Raw genomic sequence first — 19587 nt, forward strand, 5'->3', positions numbered from 1 at the left:
GTAGTCCTATTTGGAAAATACAAGTTATAATTTTTAAAAATGCCTCAGACACTGTGTTCACAGTTGAGACATCAGGCAAAATACTGCACTAAATAGTCTGTAATTCTCAAGAATAGAGGGCTTTAAGATTTTGGGGACCTAAAGTTCAAGAAATTAAGTTTGTCAGGTCATATCGGAAATACATTTTGATTGAGTTACTCATTAGAATGCACTGACTCAACAAACAATGTTTAACCACTTGCTTAGTTGTGGACATTAGCTGGTTTGACTTAGAGCAATTTGGCTGATTATTTCATTGTCATTTTGGCACAGTCAGAAATAGGCTCCCCCATTTCCATCCTGCTCCCTCATCCGTCCGTATGCATATATAAAGTCCTAAACGCATCATTGTCCTTGTCATTCCCTCACAAATGGCAGCTGCATTTTCCTATTTCACGGGCTTTCCTGGTATCTTTTCAGGGGCCCAGAATGCCCTCTTCTGGAATTCCTTCTTCTTCCATCTCTAAAATCTGTCAAAATCTTAGCTCAACTCTAGTAAGTCTTTTCAAACGCCAGACCATCTACTTCAGCTTAAAATAACCTTTCTCTTCTCTGAAATCCCAGAGAACTTTGTAACTTCTTTTATTCTGCTTTCCACAATTTACATATATTTATTGACCTTGCTGGATTATGAACTCTGGTTTAAAAGCTTAATCAACATCCTTTGTACCTTACGTGAATTTCAATTGGCCATTTCCAAGGGCTCTGGATATTTGTGATTGGCTGGCACCTCGGGCTTGATATGGCATAAACAGAGCTCATCTTGAATGCCAAGTTTTCTTGCATATTCTACTTTTCTCTGTAGAATTAGCAGTCCCTAGGCTAGAATTTTAATGTCATCCTGACTTTTCGGTTCTCTTCCTTTCCTGTTTGGTTTGCCTACACAGTGCCTCTTTCATCTATTCCTTCCTCTCTCTTTCCACTGATGATATCCTAAGTCAGTCTCTAGTTACCTCATCCCACACATCATCTCTGTGGCCTCTTTCCTCTAATCCTCTCTCACATGTTTACCTACATTCTCATCCATGTTGTCCACTATGGTACTGTTAACTGTCCTAGGACAACTCTGGTTATGTCACTACTTACTCGGAAACCTTCCATGGAGCTTCAAGGCCCCCTGAATGACAACCCTAAGTCTTTATCTTCGTATGTAGGTTACCTGCCCTTCCAGCCTCATGCATGGATCACTCTTCCTCTTGAGTTGAGTTCAATGAACCATCCTGCTTCCGGAATGTACTATGTGTTCTTGGCTCACAGTCTTTGCTTCCTCTGTGCTTTCCTATTGGCTTGGTCTGTTGCGATCTCTTAATTTAATTTCTTGGTCCGCTGAGCCTCTGAACTCCAATAGCACTCTGTCTCCCTCATCTCTTTATATCTCATAGTATTAGCATTCATTAGCAAATCTTTGAAAAAGGAATTTTCCTGATCCATCTTTGGGACCTAGCCAAGCTCCAGCCTGCTTCTCTAAAATAAGACTTAGTATAGAATCTTGACTGTCGAAGGTGTTCAACAAATGTTTGTTGAAATAATTAACAACAAAATTAATAATCATGGAAGTACCACTGAGCTTTTTTCATTTTTCCCCCACTAGGAAAAGATGAGCAAAGAACAAAGAAAGATTAAGTAAAACTACTCAAAGAGAATATTTTCTTTTAAATGCAGTTATATGCAAGGCATTTTATTTAAAATGACTAGCAATACCAGATTCAATAAAAAATTAATTTGATATATTGAAGGAAGAGATACAGAATAGCTACAACCTCCATTACACACATACGTGATACTCACTCGAATATATGGCCCAGCACAGTGCTGAAGGGTTGTCTAGTGATCCTAAGCACAGAAGCCTGTGATGTGTCTTACGGAGAAAATACATGTGTTAGATAAATTTTGTTCAGGCATAAAGTATAGAGAGCTGTTGGTTGTGATTTCAATGTTAGTGTATCAGCGATGTACATTAAGTAAGTAATCTTTTAACAGAAGCACACAAGGTCATTGATTGGTTGATGAAAATGTTGTGACCAGATTCTCGAAGGAACCTTGTATTTCCCCTAGAAGCAATGGTTCAGTACTCATTAGTTCAGTGTTTGCTGTAATTTTGTAGACTATAACTACCACAAATAATGAGTATTGACTACACTGTTAGATAGAAAAAGATTTAAGTAATGTTCCTGAAGATACAAAGAGAGTTATTGAACAAGCTGGAATTTGAATTTACATACATGTGGTTCAACTTTGTCAAGTTTTATAGCTCCTGATGTGGGCAGTGCAAACTCAATCCTGTACTGATAGAATGAGACACAATATGAATTTTTTCAGTGGTTAAGAAAAAGTAGACAGGTTTTCTTCTCTCTCCTTGGATTGGATGTTCAGAGAAATTTTCTTTTCTTTTCTTTTTTTTTTTTTTTTTTGTGAATTCCCTAAGTATTATTAAATTACCCTATTCATTTGTTAATTATCTCAACAAATATTTAAGGTGCTTGAAGTGCTAGCCTAAGCCCTAGAGACATGATAGTCTCTCAACAAGCTTAAAATTTACTGCTGAAGGCAGCCTAGAAACCATAGTTACAATATTAGGTGTGAGAGTACTATAGTAGGGATGTCTACAAGGTTTCAAAAGACCAGAGATGTAGGAAAAAATACAATTCTGCCAGGGTTTTGGTGAGAAGACTTTTGAGAAGAAATTATCTTTGAGCTGGATCTTGAAGGAACATACCTCAAATTGGAAAAGGGAGAAATATAGCACATAGAGAACTAATATGAACAGAATTTGGAGATATGTTTATTCCCATGCTGACCATTAATGGCTTAGGTCACTCAGTGAGGACCCTGAGTGTTATTTCCCCTGTGGTTTCAGTGCCAGACACTTTTACTTTTTGCTTATAAAAAAGTGGATGGATAAATGTGAAAGAAACTATTATATAATAGAGGTAGTCTAATTTTCTTTAATAAATCAGATCCGGTAAGGGCTCTTTTGGTTTGGAATTATAGTACAACTCTAGCATTCAAGACACAAGCTGATGCCTTTGAGACCCTCTGCTTAAAGAGAATTGTACAACCAGAAAGGTTAATTTTCTCAGATATGAGTAGAGGAGATAGGAAATGCAGTAGAGTGTGATGATTAAGAGTTCTTGCTCTGTAGGCAGAATCCTGAGCTTTGGGATGTGGCTCTGTCACTTATTAGCTCTGTGACCCTCAACAAGTTACTCAAGTTACTCAAGTTACATCTGTGTGCATTGATTTTCTCCTCCATGATATGGGATAATAGTACCTACCTCATAGGGTTAATGTGAGGGTTGAATTATCTAAGTGAAGCACACAGCACCTGGAACATAGTAAAACTTAAGAAATGTAGCTACTGTTATCATCCAACAAGGTGAGATTCTGATGGAGCGAGCACCTGAAGATTCAAGACCACAGGTAGCTGCTGCCAATGCAAATGGATATTTGGTATCTCTCCTGCCGAGAAAGGAAGTTCAGATATTTCTCATGGTACCGCCTAGGGGAGTATAGCCACTGCTTTTCTTTCACCTGTTATAGAACAGAAGGGCAGGGAGTCTGTCAGGGAAAATGAGAACAGAATAGAAGCATTAGTCTAAGGTTGGCACTGCAGGGCCGTTTTAGAGTTAAAGAGCAAGCACATGAGGAGAAGTGCTTAAATCAACAGTCAGGATTCCTGACTCGGTGGAAATCAAGTCATGTACAGGACCATAACTCTCAGCTGACAATCACTCTGTCATAAGTGGCTGCTGTTTTCCATGTTTAACAGCCTGAGAGAATTTTCTATTATTTCTCTGTGGTAGAGAGAGCCTCACATAACTAGTATCTCTTTCTAGGTAATATTTAAATCTTGCCATTATTATAAACATGCAAATAAACTCAACACCAGATAACTTTCTTAAATGGATGAAATATTAAGCAACAAATTTTGTTTCACAAATCAACAAGATTAAATCTTACTGTGAACAAAATCTAGAAGATGGCTGCTGGCTGAAAGGAACTAACAAGTTTCATAAGACAGTACAAAGTATACACCCCAGTCAGGCAGGAAGAGAAAGAAAGGCAAAGATGTTTTAAGAATATGCATAGTGCCACCTACCAACATTTACAGTAAATGCCATGTAATATAAGTAAATGATTTTGTTCAGGTTAAAAAAAAAAATACGATAAAACATGAGATAGATGGTTTTACCCTTGCAGAATCTCCCATTAGTTCTTTCACAGTCAAGAAAACATTGGGATTGCATTAGCAAAATGTACAGGTGGTTTCCAGTTATGACTTCATTTATTATCAATGATTTTTCTGTTGTAAAAAGATTATTATTGGAGAATGTATTAATTTGATAGGCCTCCATAACAAATGCCACAGACAGGTTGGCTTAAACAACAGAAATTTATAATATCATGGTTCTGGAAGCTGGACCAAGATCAAGGTCCCAGTAGGTTCAATTTTTCCTGTGGCCTCTCTTTGGCTTACAGATGGCTGCCTTCTCTTCATGTCCTCACATGGTCTTTTTCTCTCTGTGCACACATCCCTGGTGTCTTTCTGAGTGTTCTAATCTCCTCTTCTCATAAGGACACCAGTCATATTGGGTTAGGGCCCATCCCAATGCCCTCTTTTTATGGCCTTATCTCCATATACAGTCACATCTTAGGTACTAGGTGTTAGGGCTTCAACATATAGATTTTGGAGAGCAGGGAGGGATACGATACAGCCCATAATGGGGAATCTTGAAAGACTGTGAGAATTGTCCTTTATTAAAGATGTATGTATGTGAGGCATCTTCCCTAAGGACAGGAGCTGCTGTGGGGTAACCTGTGATATGTGTATGCTTCTCCCCCATGGTAGCCCTTAGGTGTATCAGCCTGACCTGCCCAAACTTCAGGGACAGGTCCTCGCCTCATTCCTCTCTTAAGAAGCATTCCCTGTCTGGACTTGATGATAATTATGCCACACTGAGTTATGACGTTTTTATAATGTTGGCTGCTCTACCAGGTTGCCTCTGGGGAAATAGTCATATTTAATCATATTAGTATCACTAACTTTTTTACCTTTAATTTTTAAATGAGGACTGGAAAGCAGCACTGAGCTCATGCCCCAAAGCATTGATTTTGGATGGCTTATTCTTTCCACTTAGCCTTACCCTGTCTACTATAACTCAAAGCAGACTCCCTCTACTACCTCTTGCTGGAGTCTTTCATCTTAAACTTAGCATGGAGACACTGGTAGCACTGTGTAAAACATTTCCCATCCAAATTATTCTGAAACTCCACAGGTCAAGCTGTCTTACGTCAGTGCAGAGCAATGAGATTAGTGTGAAAGACAGACAGTAATTCCTGGAACATGTTCCTATGTAGCTTTCAAAATGAGTCAGAACTAAAAGAAAAAGAAAGAAAAAAGTTGTTACTAAAGACTTTTTTTTTCTCCCTAACCTAATGAATAATAGTTTCAATAATCTGTCCTCACATTCCTTTAGGTCTGGCAGATTGCAGTAGTCGAGCTGGAACAGGCCAGCCCTGCTGTCAGGAGTGCTCTGACTTTCTCTCTCAGGTCGGGTCACCAACCTTGACCCTGACACACCAGTCCTTCAGATGAGTCCTTGCTTTTTGTCACCTCATTTCCTAGTGGCTCAGTTTCTTGCCTCTGAATCATATTCTTCATATATCTTGGACCTGGAAATCTGTTAGGGGGCATCCTGGATTATAATCTCATGCCTTCCTGAATCTATGATAGTTTCTAATTGCCAATGGCTAGTTGATGTGCTGCTTGAATAGATATTCTGGATAAAAGATCTAAACCATAGCATTGTGACTCTTTGTTTTGATCATTTATGAGTTATTTTGCCCATTCTCCTGCTACAAAAAACTATTTAGAGCACTCTTCAGGGATTGTTTAGTTTAAAAAAAAACCAAACAAATGAAAAAAACTCAAGATGATTTGTGTAATAATGTTGCTCTTACACAATTTCATTTTTGTATGCTTTCTGGAATAGGAGATTAAGAAGTAGAGTCACAACTAGATCATAGGGAATCTGTGATCCATGCCTTTATAATATGGGTGTGTTCATGGTTTTATATATCACACATGCAAATATCATTAGCCAAGTGCATGAAGGCTAAAAAAAAAAAAAGAGAGACCTACTGCACTATATCTTGACTTGTCTTTGCATTTTTACCTAGTTAAAGGAATGGTGTCAATCTCACCACTGGTGAGTCTTCTTTCTGAATTTATTCTGTTCTTGCTTTTCCAATCTCTTCCTCTCTCTTACTTACTTGTTCCTCTTTTTATTGAGGTTATCACCAGTGTTTTAACCTTGTCTTTATCCCATTCAACTCTATTCCTGGGAATCTTAGGTAATCTTTTTTTTTTTTTTTTTAATCCCAAAATGTATCAGAACCACACTCTAACCAGCTGAGCTAATCTGCCAGCTTTAAAAAGCTCCAGGTTTTAGCTAGGACTAATTATTCACAAATTTTTACTTTTTGAGCTTTAGGCTTATAGTTAAACCTGCCCATTGTGCCTCTTTTCTTAGCTATATAATAGATTCTTCATACTCAACTTGAGCAAAACTAAGCCCACTATCTATTATGTGGTATTCAGAGTGGCTAGTTGCCGCATCATCCTAAATTGCTTAAGCTAGGAAACAAAGACTCATCTTTAATTCTGTACTTTTCCTCCCCTGCAATCTGTCATCAGGTCCTGTTGCTTCCCTAAGCCAAGCTACCATCATTTCTGACCTCAGTAATTAAGACAAACTACTTTCTGGCCTCCCTGTTTTCACTCTCACTCTCCTACACTCTATTTTTCACTCAGCAGCCAAAGCTAGACTTCTCTTTTGAATGACGTTCATGTCATATAGTCATTGTGGTATTAAGGCCCTGCTTCATCTGACCCCTGTCTATATTTTTCATTCTGTATGAACACTCTCCCGCTTCACCCCATCCAGCCTCCTATTCAAGACCACTCTAGTTATATTGTCTTTCTTTGTTTCTCAAACTTGTCCAGATTGTCTTTTACCCAGACTGTCCTTTTATATTTTTCTCTTCCCATTTTTTTTCTGGAACTCTTTTCCTCAGGTCTCCCCATGCCCATCTCCTTCTCATCCTTCTGGTCTTGGCTCAAATGTCACCTCCTTAGAAAGGTCTTTCCTGATGACCACCCATTTCAAAGTAGCCTCTCTCTCCTCTCTCTCTCTTTCATTCTCTCTCTGACTTTCTCTATTTCTCTTTCACACAGAACCGCACACACATGCACACACACACACACATGCACTATCATATCCCTCCCTAACCCAACCTCTATTCCTATAACCTGTTTTTTTTTTTCTTTGTCCCTGTTTTAATTCTGTAGCAAAATACCTAAGACTGGGTAATCTATAAAGAACATAAATTAATTTTCTCACAGTTCTGGAGGCTGGGAAGTACACAATTAAGTTGCCGGCAGGTTCAGTTGTCTGGTGAGGGCTGCTCTCTGACTCCAAGGTGGCAACTTGTTGCTATATCCCCTGAGAGAGCAGGAACTCTATGTCTCACATGGTAGAGGGTAGAAGGCTAAGCTTGCCAAACACTGTGTGAAGCCTCTTTTATAAGGGTGTTAATCTCATTTAGGAGGGAGAAGCCCTCATGACCTGATCAACTCTTAAAAGCCCCCCCTCACAATACCATCACATTGGCAATACCTGAATTTTGGCAGGGACACATTCAAACCATAGCAATCTCCATTTGAAACCATCCTCTTAAATTTATTTATGTACTTACTTATTGCCTCTCTTTACCCACTAGAGTGTAAGTTCCATGAGGGCAGGAACCCTTATGTCTTGTTCATTGTTAAATTCCTAGCATGTAGAACATGCCAAATATAGAGAAAGCATTCAATAAATATTTCTTGAATAAGTAAATACATTTCTGCTTCTTAAGTATATTCCATGTCTTTTCTCACCATTCTGTTCCCATATCTACTGCTCTCCTTTAGGCATTTATAAAGGCTACTTTGGGCTATTGATGAAGCTTTCCTGGTGATATTAGTTTACTCAGTCTTCTTCCATGCCAAAATCCCCTTCACTTTGATACCTGGGTTGTATTTTTATAACTCCCTCTATGCCTTATTTATTTTATTTTATTTTTAAATTTTATTTTATTTTATTTTATTGCTGAACACGGCAGCACTTGTACTACAAATGCATTCTGCCAGAGGTAGGGTAGGGGTAGTGATGCATAGGGAGGGATCCGTGTGTTTGGCAAAAAATGAGCTGGGTTTATGAACAGGGAAGCCTCTTCCTTGGTTGTTGCTGCATGTGAATCAAAGAAACAGGGTCAATCATCCACAGCCACTTCCTGTGGCCCTAAATCTTCTTAAAAGTATGTATCTGTGCACAAGGATGGCCTCAGACTTCAGATTGCTATTTAAAATAGGAAGTTTAATCCCATTATTTACTCAAGATAACCAGTTTTCCTGTCTGTAAAAGTAAGTGTCATACCTTGTTCCCTGGATACACTGAGAACTCTGGTGGCACTGGAAGCATCATTAGCAGAGGAGGGTGTTGAACGGGAAAGGAGGCAGGAAATTAGGCAGAAACCATTTATTGGTTATTTCTTTTCTTTTTTTCCCAATTCCATCAGTGCCTAGCCCATTGATTTCTACACAGTAAGCATGCAGTCCATCAATTGTAAAGTGTGGAGTATTTATATTTTGCTGTGCCTTATGCTATGCACTAGGGGCACAAGAGAGAACAAAATAGAAGTAAACCCAAATAGATTATAGGCTGGTTGAGAAAAAAGCCCTCAATCAATCATCATCACAAATAAATCATAATTAAAAATTGTCATATACTTCAAAAGAAGTCTCTACAGGACAGTAAGAGAAAGAGGAAATATGCAGATCCCATATACTTGGGGGGAGGGTGATCTGGTAAGGCTTTTCTGAGGAAATTGCATATAAATCTAGACATGAAAGATAATAAAAGATTATCCATGGTCAGGGAAAAGAGCAAAGAAAGGGAACAGCATATACATGGATCTACAGGTAGGACAGAAGAGTTTGGGATGCATGATGAAGTCTGACGAACCTGGAGTACAGAGAGAACAGGACAGGACAGCATAAGAGAAGAACAGGCTAATCACACATGGCCTTGCAGTCATCAGCTCATCTCTAGGTTGGGGATCAATGATCTCTCCTGTGCTACGCATTCTTATCTTAACTGTTTGTCACTGCTTTCTTGCTTAGCCTTTAAGCCTTTCTTACAGTTCCCCCTATATTTCTAGTCAGAGCCATCACAATTCTTTTAAATCTTTCGCTCTACATTATGAAATGTTGTCCCTTAGGGCTTGTCTTTGTCCCTTGGTGTCCAAGCATTTTGCTGTTGGATTACAGTGGAGAACACATTTCTTGTGGTTCAGATCTCTCAAATCACTAGCCTAATCTACAACTCTGTTTCAATAAGGAGTTTGGCAAAAGTTAAATGCTAAGACATGCTTTAGCATAGTTTCAGAAAATTGCATATAATCCATTAGAAATCTGTCAAGTAGAAGCCAATCATAAGTAAAACAAATAATTATTTACTATATTTTATAAATTAAAATGAACTTTTTGTTTCATATAACCAAATCTAGGGCCGGTACTTTGAATGTTGCAAAAGCATTAGTGCTTCTCTTTGTAACATATTTTCTGCAGTGATTTTCACAACACTTTTGCAAAGAAAAAAACAAACAGCCATGACTCTTTGACCTTTGTGTTCCACAGCCATTACGCACAGTGTCTCTCACATAGTAGGTATCTAATAATAACTACAAAAAAAAAAAGCCTCATACAGAGCTCAATTTAAGAAGGAGAAATTTCTGCTGAACAAATTAAAGGCTCCAGAGTTAGTGGTGAATCACTACTGTGCTCTCTATATTGTTGAAAAAGGAAGAGACATTAAAAGGGGTTAGGAGAAAGTGCCACTGGTTGTGAAGTCTATATCAACATTATAGGTGCATATTTGCCATAATGTGGCTATAAATACAAATCATGCAGCCAGTCATAAAAGAACATAACATGGAAGGAATAAAATCATAAAGCCTCCATATATTGAGCACTTACCATGCGTCAGGTACTGTGTTAAGAATTAGCTCCAAGCTAAGCTTCACAGAAGCTTTTCCAGGTAGCTATTATTATTCCTCTCTTGCAGATTACAGAAGTAAGGCATAGGTGGGCAACATTTGTCCAGAACCACATAGTTAATAATCAGTGTAGAAAATTATAAAACATTTCTCCCTAGTTCAAACTCCATATAACTCAGACTCTGCCAAGGACACTCAATTTTTCAAATCAGTCTAGGCCATAGAGATTAGGGGTGATTAAAACAAACAAACAAACACAAAACCTACTGTCAGATGTATTTCTGAAACTGACCTAAGTTATCTAATCCATAAATCATCAAAAGAGAACTATTATCACCATTAGCATAGTTATCAAGGAGCTCTAGCAAGTAGCAGCTCTGCCACATGGAAACAGCTTCATACTTTGTCCAAAAATTCAATAAAGTGGCCTGAAATGTTAGGAGTCCCTGTATTAGTCTGTCTTCTGTAGCTTATAACATGAAGCAGGATAACTTATGAAGAAACAAAATTTATTTCTTACAGTTTTGGAGGCCAGGAAGTCCAGAGTCTAAGGGAGCACATGCAGTGAGGGCCTTCTTCTTGGTAGCGCCTTTGTACAGAGTCCTGTGGTGACACAGGGTATCACGTGACGAGGACAGCATGAACAAGAGAGCTAACCTTCTCACTTGCTCTCCTTATAAAGCCATCAGAACTACACCCATGACAACCCATTAAACCATCAACAATTCACAAGGGCACAGTCCTCACAATCCAATCACCTCCTGAAGACCCCACCTTCCACCACAATAGAGAGTGTGGAACATGAGTTTGGGGGGACACTCAAACCCCAGCAGTCCCCTCTTCAAAATACTGTTCTATTTGGTTTTGTTCTGTTCCACACATCAGTCTGATCTTTGAGTAAATGTCAAAGTAAATTTATACATACATATGTATATATAAAATACATACATTTTGTATGTGTATGTACTTTTTCAATACGTGTGAGATCAGTTAGAGTAGTGTCAGCTCGAAGGAATGATGCTAAGTCTTGTTAGAAATCTTGAGGTGCACTGATTTTGTAATTTCATTAGTTCCTTTAATTTAGGACTTTATTAAATATCTGCTATTTAATATGGGCGAAGCATTATATGTGCTGAGGATACACTGATGAACAAGAAAAACTCAGTCTCCCTGTAAATGCCCCACACCACCCAAGATTTTCAGGCTTGGCTCAATGTGCCCCTAAGTAGCTTGCATTAGTCAAGGCACTGCTACTGATTATCCTGAAATCCAATCAACAGTGAGATTATAGGAGAAATTTATTCTGAACTGCCTTCCCACTGCGATTTAGTAAAGTCCCATTTATTGGCCTTGGAGAACAGTACAAAATGTTTCTTATGCTCTTTGTTTGATTAGTATAATGTATATTTTAATTGTGTGTGTGTGTGTGTGTTTTATGTGTGCCCTTTGGTGATTTTTAAAAACTGAACTCTGAATTTATGATTTTTGTCAAGGAATAGTGTGTGTGTAATAATTTTTATGTACAGCAAGGAGTCACTGACCCACTGTCAGTAAAACATGCTCTGTGAAATGTTTTCCCAGAAATGGAGATGCAGTTGCATGGATTGCTTCTCATCCTCTTGGTGTCTCTCATTAGCAACAGCATGCATTTTATATGAAAGCTGGCTGGGGAAAGGATGCAGACCCAGGTCGTGGACCTCAGCACAGCTAACTGGCATGTATAGGGATAAAACTTGGAACTGTTGCCTCATTAGCACCATGTCCCCTACTGAGTTAACCAGCCATAGGCAATTGGAGAACTCTGAAGGTTAATTCTTTCTGCCCATAGATAGAGTTACAGCTCAATGGACTAAGCCCTTAAAATGTTAACACTTCAAGCAGGAAATTTTAAGTGAAAAAAGTGTCTGGTAGCACAAAAAGGTTAAACGAGCTGAAAACAAGTCTAAAACAGACTTGCGATTTTTTTCAAGAGTTGCATAAAATATTCGGTAACTTTTATAGAGGTTATGACTCGAAACATGTTTCAACCTTGTGATTGCCAGAAACGATTAAAATAAATAGCACAAATAGAGCAATTAAATATAGATATTAACAGCTTCAAACCACAAGAGAGAGGAAATAAAGTAGTTTTGTTTTTCATCTAAAAACACCCAGGTGAATTTGTTTGGAATTAGAACAAATGCCTGTTTTGAAAATCTAGACAGGGAGAAAGACTAATGGAGCTAACAAATATGATTTCTGCCCTCAAGGGATCCCTGTCCTAAGCTAATATATTAGTATGAAGCAGTACTACTGCTAAGTTGCACCCAGACCAGTTAGATGACACGGGTTCTTAGGACACAACCAAGAAACCTCCATCTGCATAGCTTAGGACAAATGTCCTGCCTTCACTTTACACTTCTTAGATCTCCTGTGATCCCAAGTCACTGTTCGTCTTCAACAGACTTTCCTCTCCTGGCTCCTATGTCTTGATGGCACAGCGTAGTATCAGAGGACAGAAAAGTCCCTCTTTGGTAAATATCCCTTATGTGTGAAAGGAGCACTAACGGAGATGAACTGAACAGAGCCCGGCTCTCTGTCCACGGTGAATGAAAAATTAACATCAAAATGTGCCTGGTCTATAGATGCGGAAAAAGCATTTGATAAAGTTCAGCACTCATTCATGACAAAGACCCTCTATAAGTTAGGTATAGAGGGAAAGTATCTCAACATAATTAAAGCCATATATGCCAAACCCACTGCCAATATCATCCTGAATGGGGAAAAGCTGAAAGCTTTTCCTTTAAGAACAGGCACTAGACAAGGATGCCCACTCTCACCACTCCTATTCAACATAGTGTTGGAAGTACTAGCCAGAGCAATCAGAGAAGAGAAGGAAATAAAGGGCATCCAGATTGGAAAAGATGAAGTCAAACTGTCCCTGTTTGCAGATGACATGATCCTATATATCGAACAGCCTAAAACCTCTACAAAAAAACTGTTGGAATTGATAAATGATTTCAGCACAGTAGCAGGATACAAAATCAACACACAAAAATCAGTAGCATTTCTTTTCTCCAATAGTGAACATGCAGAAGGAGAAATCAAGAAAGCCTGCCCATTTACAATAGCCACCAAAAAAATAAAATACTTAGGAATTGAGTTAACCAAGGAGGTGAAAAATCTCTATAATGAGAACTACAAACCACTGCTGAGAGAAATTAGAGAGGATACAAGAAGATGGAAAGATATTCCATGCTCTTGGATTGGAAGAATCAACATAGTGAAAATGTCCATACTACCCAAAGTGATATACAAATTCAATGCAATCCCCATCAAAATTCCAAAGACATTTTTCTCAGAAATGGAAAAAACTATTCAGACATTTATATGGAACAATAAAAGACCACGAATAGCCAAAGCAATGCTCAGCAAAAAAAATAAAGCTGGAGGCATAACACTACCTGACTTTAAGCTATACTACAAAGCTATAATAACCAAAACAGTATGGTACTGGCATAAAAACAGACACACTGACCAATGGAATAGAATAGAGAATCCAGAAATCAACCCACACACTTACTGCCATCTGATCTTTGACAAAGGCACCAAGCCTATTCACTGGGGAAGGGACTGCCTCTTCAGCAAGTGGTGCTGGGATAACTGGATATCGATATGCAGGAGAATGAAACTAGATCCATACCTCTCACCGTATACTAAAATCAACTCAAAATGGATTAAGGATTTAAATATACACCCTGAGACAATAAAACTTCTTAAAGAAAACATAGGAGAAACACTTCAGGAAATAGGACTGGGCACAGACTTCATGAATACGACCCCAAAAGCACGGGCAACCAAAGGAAAAATAAACAAATGGGATTATATCAAACTAAAAAGCTTCTGCACAGCAAAAGAAACAATTAAAAGAGTTAAAAGACAACCAACAGAGTGGGAGAAAATATTTGCAAAAGATACATCTGACAAAGGATTAATATCCAGAATATATAAGGAACTCAAACAACTTTACAAGAAGAAAACAAGCAACCCAATTAAAAAATGGGCAAAAGAGCTAAGTAGGCATTTCTCTAAGGAAGATATCCAAATAGCCAACAGACACATGAAAAAATGCTCAACATCACTCAGCATCCGGGAAATGCAAATCAAAACCACATTGAGATACCATCTAACCCCAGTTAGGATGGCTAAAATCCAAAAGACTATGAACGATAAATGCTGGCGAGGCTGCGGAGAAAAAGGAACTCTCATACATTGTTGGTGGGACTGCAAAATGGTGCAGCCTCTATGGAAAATGGTATGGAGGTTCCTTAAACAATTGCAGATAGATCTACCATACGACCCAGCCATCCCACTGTTGGGAATATACCCAGAGGAATGGAAATCATCAAGTCGAAGGTATACCTGTTCCCCAATGTTCATCGCAGCACTCTTTACAATAGCCAAGAGTTGGAACCAGCCCAAATGCCCATCATCAGATGAGTGGATACGGAAAATGTGGTACATCTACACAATGGAATACTACTCAGCTATAAAAACGAATGAAATACTGCCATTTGCAACAACATGGATGGACCTTGAGAGAATTATATTAAGTGAAACAAGTCAGGCACAGAAAGAGAAATACCACATGTTCTCACTTATTGGTGGGAGCTAAAAATTAATATATGAATTCACACACACACATACACACATACACACACAAACCGGGGGGGGGGAAGAAGATATAACAACCACAATTATTTGAAGTTGATACAACAAACAAACAGAAAGGACATGGTTGGGGGGGAGGGGGGGAGGGAGAAGGGAGGGAGGTTTTGGTGATGGGGAGCATTAATCAGCTACAATGTATATCGACAAAATAAAATTTAAAAAAAAAAAAAAAAAAAAAAAAAATGTGCCTGGTCTGCATGGAGAGAGAAAATCAAAAACTTATTTGGTTACTGCTAGATGAAGATAAAGCCAACAGGTTTTCAACAGTTAGTTAGGGATGAGGACGATGGCAAAGATTGGGGACTTTAATGGGAACATGTTATGTGTCTATTCATTCCTCTATATTGACTTGCTGGCAACAGGCAGAGGAGTAAAAGTAATAATTTGAAAATAGCTAAGATTTATTGAGCAATTACCATATGCTATATGCCAGGAACTTAGAAAATTTCATTTAATATTTACAATGGGTAGTAATAAAAGTAAACAGGCAAGAAGGGCAGAGCCAGGGTTCCAGGGAGCCTGTCTTGCCTCAGCTTTGCCCGTAGTTCACGGTCTCACTATAATGTTCTTCGAAACAACACTGTGAGTAGCAATCATGATTCACAATTAACAGAATAACTTGCAATAAATCAAATACAGGTAACTTTCATTACAGAAGGTATAAAACTTGTTGATATGTAATAATGATGCAGTGACATTGGAGGGTAGAATATGGAGGCTACAATGGAAACAAATAGTTGTGAGTAAAATTAAGTGTTTTTTTCCTATTCTGATTTCTTGTAAGGGTGTAGGAATGAAGTTACATAAAAATCCTAGATTTATGGTGCTGAAAATGGGTCCTCACAGATGTTCTAGAATAATATGTTAGCATCGTAAAGCAGTATTGCAAAGTGTTTATAACTTTACCACATAATCAACCCAAACTGATGTTGTCAAAAACTATATTCTCTCATGTAATATTAATTTTTTTTCCAATTTAATTTACAGAACTTCTTTCAAATAGTTAGCAACCTTCTAGACGAAGAAAACAAGGAAAAATGGGAAGATGCACAACAGGTAAGGTTGGGGTTATTTCAGAACATAAAATGAAATTGGCTAAATAAAATGTAAGAAATGTGTGAAGAAATTAATGGCTTGCTGTTTCAAGAACATAAAAGATTTTAAAAGTCAATCTAAATTATGCCATAGTAATTTTAGAGAAAACAATTGACCTTCTATAATATCATCCAGTGGATGGAATAATGTTTATACATGTGAAAAAAACTGAGCAAGTTTAAGTAATTTATAATTTTAAGGAATTAATATATAATAACTACATGCCTTACCAGTAGATTTCTTTCCCGTCTACAGACTATGGGAAAAACAGCAAATCTAAAAGCACATATCTCAGATGAAACTATGTGGTACTGACTAGTAAAATCATTTGCCTTTACTACAATGCTACATATAATCTTGATCATATATACTGATATGCATTTTTATTCAAATCCAAGAGTTGTAAAAAAAGAGCTCCCATATAAAATTTGCATTCTGATCTTCCTTCTCTTTCTGTTATGTCTTGTCAGTGTAGCAAGTGGCCTTATCAGTTTAGTTATTGTTTTAAAATACCTTGCACTGCCATTTGTGTTATCCTAACTGATATGTAGTTAGTAACTTTTTTTTTCTGAATTACAGAAAAAGTGAGTTAAAGGTTAAGAAAGGGAGAATAATGATGTTTTTAAAAAATCCTATGGAAATTTAATTTAACTGAATGTTAAACTTCTTTAAGTTTTCTACTTGACCCTTGTTAAAAATTCCAAGAGAACGAGGCAATCTTGAAAAAAAGAATGAATATTTACTGTGGCTCAGGTGACCCATCTATCCCTTTTTTCCCTTTATAATCATATTCTAACCCTTGAGGACTAAAGCATGCCCTTTATTACTATTATGATAGGAGCTCTAAAAATAGTCCAGTGAGGGTCTACCTCATTATCAGGTACATGTTCTCTGCTTCTGACCACAGCAGGAAAAATTTACCCCTTAGTTTGAGACCCTGAATCTATCTTTTTCTAGTAGTTTGAATTATATATGTTTGTCCTTGGCTTTATTCTGGAGGACAGCCTCATTCATTCACTGAAAGAAAATGGTATCTTTCCTTAGAATACAGCTGCAGAAGCTAAGCACATCTTTCTAGAATGCTGGAGACTATTAATTATGGATATATTTAGAACAAGTGTATAATATCCTATTTAAAATAAGACTGCAGTTCATCAGATGATGTTATTTACTGTGAGGTCCCAGCTTGAACACATAATAAACGGTGAAAGAACTTCTTGTCAATGAAAAATAGTGAATCCATAGTCCATCTATTTGCTTTTGACTTTGAGTTAGCTATTCTTATTTTTTAAATTTTTTTGTCTGTAGTGATAATCTTTAATGCTATTTTTAAAATAACTATTTGAAATTAAGAAAAAAGCAATGTTGTAGCTATTATACTAAAAGGTGATGTCATAAATGCAGCTACATGGTAAATGAGTCACCAAGTTGCTGCACAAAGGGTGAACTTCTTGGAAATAAGGGCTATATCTACCAGAGATAATACTTGTGGATCCTCTTATTTTAAAGCAAGAAGCTCAACAAAAGCAAATTTAAAACAGAGCTTTGTGTGAATTGGGAAAACTGGTTGAGTGAAATGATGATTATTGGTATCGGAAGGAATTTGCAAACAAAATTTACACTTTTGAACAACAAACAGCCATTTCAAAATTTGTTAGTAACTCATCAGACCCCGTTATGAAGGATTAAACTATGTTTAAATGAAGCATTCTACTAAAAATGTAGTTTATTAAAGTAAACAAAACAAAAAGACTACACTCTATATGGCAGTATTTTATACACCACCATTGTGGTTGGAGTTTACAAGTTCATTTCAGTCAACGCAAGCCATTTTGGTCTGTATTTTTTTGTTATACTGAAAATCCGTGTGTCTCTAGAGCAGGAGTGAGCAAACTGAAACCAGTGAGCGAAATCCAGCCTGATGTTTCTTTTGTAAATAACATTTTGGACTATAGCCACACCCATTTATTTACATGTTATCCATGGCTTCTTGGGTGCAACAAGGACAGAACTGAGTTGCTCCAACAGAGATTCGATGGTCTGCAAAGCCTGAAATATTTACTGTTTATAAACAGAAAAAGTTTTCCAGCCCTATTTCATAACATTCAACTCCTGCTGGGGAAATATAATTAAAATCAAAATATTCTTCCAACTTAAAAAACCTCTCCACAAAGATGGGAGAAAGAAGAATTTTATTATTGAATAAGCATTAGACTAGAATGTAATGCATATCATAGGCAATTTGCTCAGAGATTACAAAGACAGTAAGAAACCTCACCCTTTTACATGACCAAGCAATTAAAACCTGTTGCATATGTGTCCGCAAGATAAACAGTAACTAGTCTCTGAGTAAGAGGACTTGACAGCACCATTTGTCACAAGTAGTTCATACTAAATTGACTTGGTAATTGGAGGTTACTCTCTTGTTAGTTAATTGGCTTTACTCAAAGGAAAAATAAGCTTCTCTTATCTTTATGACTGGAGGCAATTTTACAACTTGAAACAAGGTTCAAGTAGCAACTGAACTTAGACTCCCTACCCTACCACAGCAACTGAGAGATGGGGGTCCTGTCTTCCTTCATGTTAATCTTTTAAAGAGAGACACTACTGGATCTTTAAGCTAGGGAGAGACTATTTAGCTTTTTTAAAAGATTTACATATATTTCAATGAAACAGAGAAAGAAGTTACAATTAGGAATTTTCTAAAGTTAATGCTCTGAGAAAAGGGGTGGTGCAAGGGGGAGTGTCCTCCCTTATTTTCAACAGGAAAAATTAATCCTCTCATTTTTAATTTGTGCTCATTCTTACACTACACATACACATACACCCATAGACCTACACAAGAAGAGGAGGAAAATGCAGTAGTAGCAGGAAGACCTAATACCAATGGAAATTTTATGTACATTCTTGAAAGGGGGATAATGAACTTTCAAAATTTATATTTAATGACTGAAAATGTAGCTAAGAAGTAGGATTCAATGCCCAAATCTCTCTGAAATTAAAAAATTTGCAACTATTTGTGCTAGACGTTTCTGAGTGTGATATCCATTGTTCACATCTTCAAGTATATTGAGTAAATATGTTGTGAAAACTTTGTGTCTGATTTTTAGATGGGCATAGCCACAAGCCCATGTAAAATACACACACTCTGCCTGCTGTCCATCCTGTTCAACTCATCTTCCTCCTATTCCACTTCCTTCCAGCTTTCACTGTATGTTTTCCTGCTGATCAGAGTCTCTTTCCCTTCTGTACTAGCCTTCACAAGTACAAACCAGCTAGCACTCTCTAATCCACTTAATTTTTCATGGCTAGAAGCTGCAGTGATGCTGAATGGCTACAAGGAATGAACCTAACTTCAAAAGACTTTCTGCTCTAAAGTGGTTATATAATGCAGGCTGACTTTAAAAGCTTTATTGGTTACACATGCTAAAATTCAGGTAGCCTTTTAAATGGTTTTCATGTTCCACACACTATGAGCTATTTCCAGAATCAGGTTGTCTTAAAAAAAAAAAAGAAACAAACAAACAAAACAAAACAAAACACCGATCTATTTATATGGTGGGAGGTGCCATGATGATGGAAAAAACACTTGGGTCATGGAGGTAGATGCCGCTTTAGGTAGGTAGGTAGGTAGTTGGGTGAGTG

The 19587-nt window shown here is 37.5% G+C and overlaps 1 protein-coding gene across 1 annotated transcript in view; it reads left to right on the forward strand.

Annotated features, from left to right (window-relative positions):
- The window catches only part of ADGRB3 (adhesion G protein-coupled receptor B3), a 658639-nt gene that overhangs the window by 319486 nt on the left and 319566 nt on the right, over window positions 1-19587 (forward strand). The window contains exon 10 of the mRNA XM_063096759.1: window positions 15835-15903. Coding sequence (XP_062952829.1) covers window positions 15835-15903 — 69 coding nt within the window. The remainder of the gene's footprint in view (window positions 1-15834; window positions 15904-19587) is intronic.

Source organism: Cynocephalus volans, chromosome 5 (genome assembly GCF_027409185.1).
Source record: "Cynocephalus volans isolate mCynVol1 chromosome 5, mCynVol1.pri, whole genome shotgun sequence".
Taxonomy (NCBI): Eukaryota; Metazoa; Chordata; class Mammalia; order Dermoptera; family Cynocephalidae; genus Cynocephalus; species Cynocephalus volans.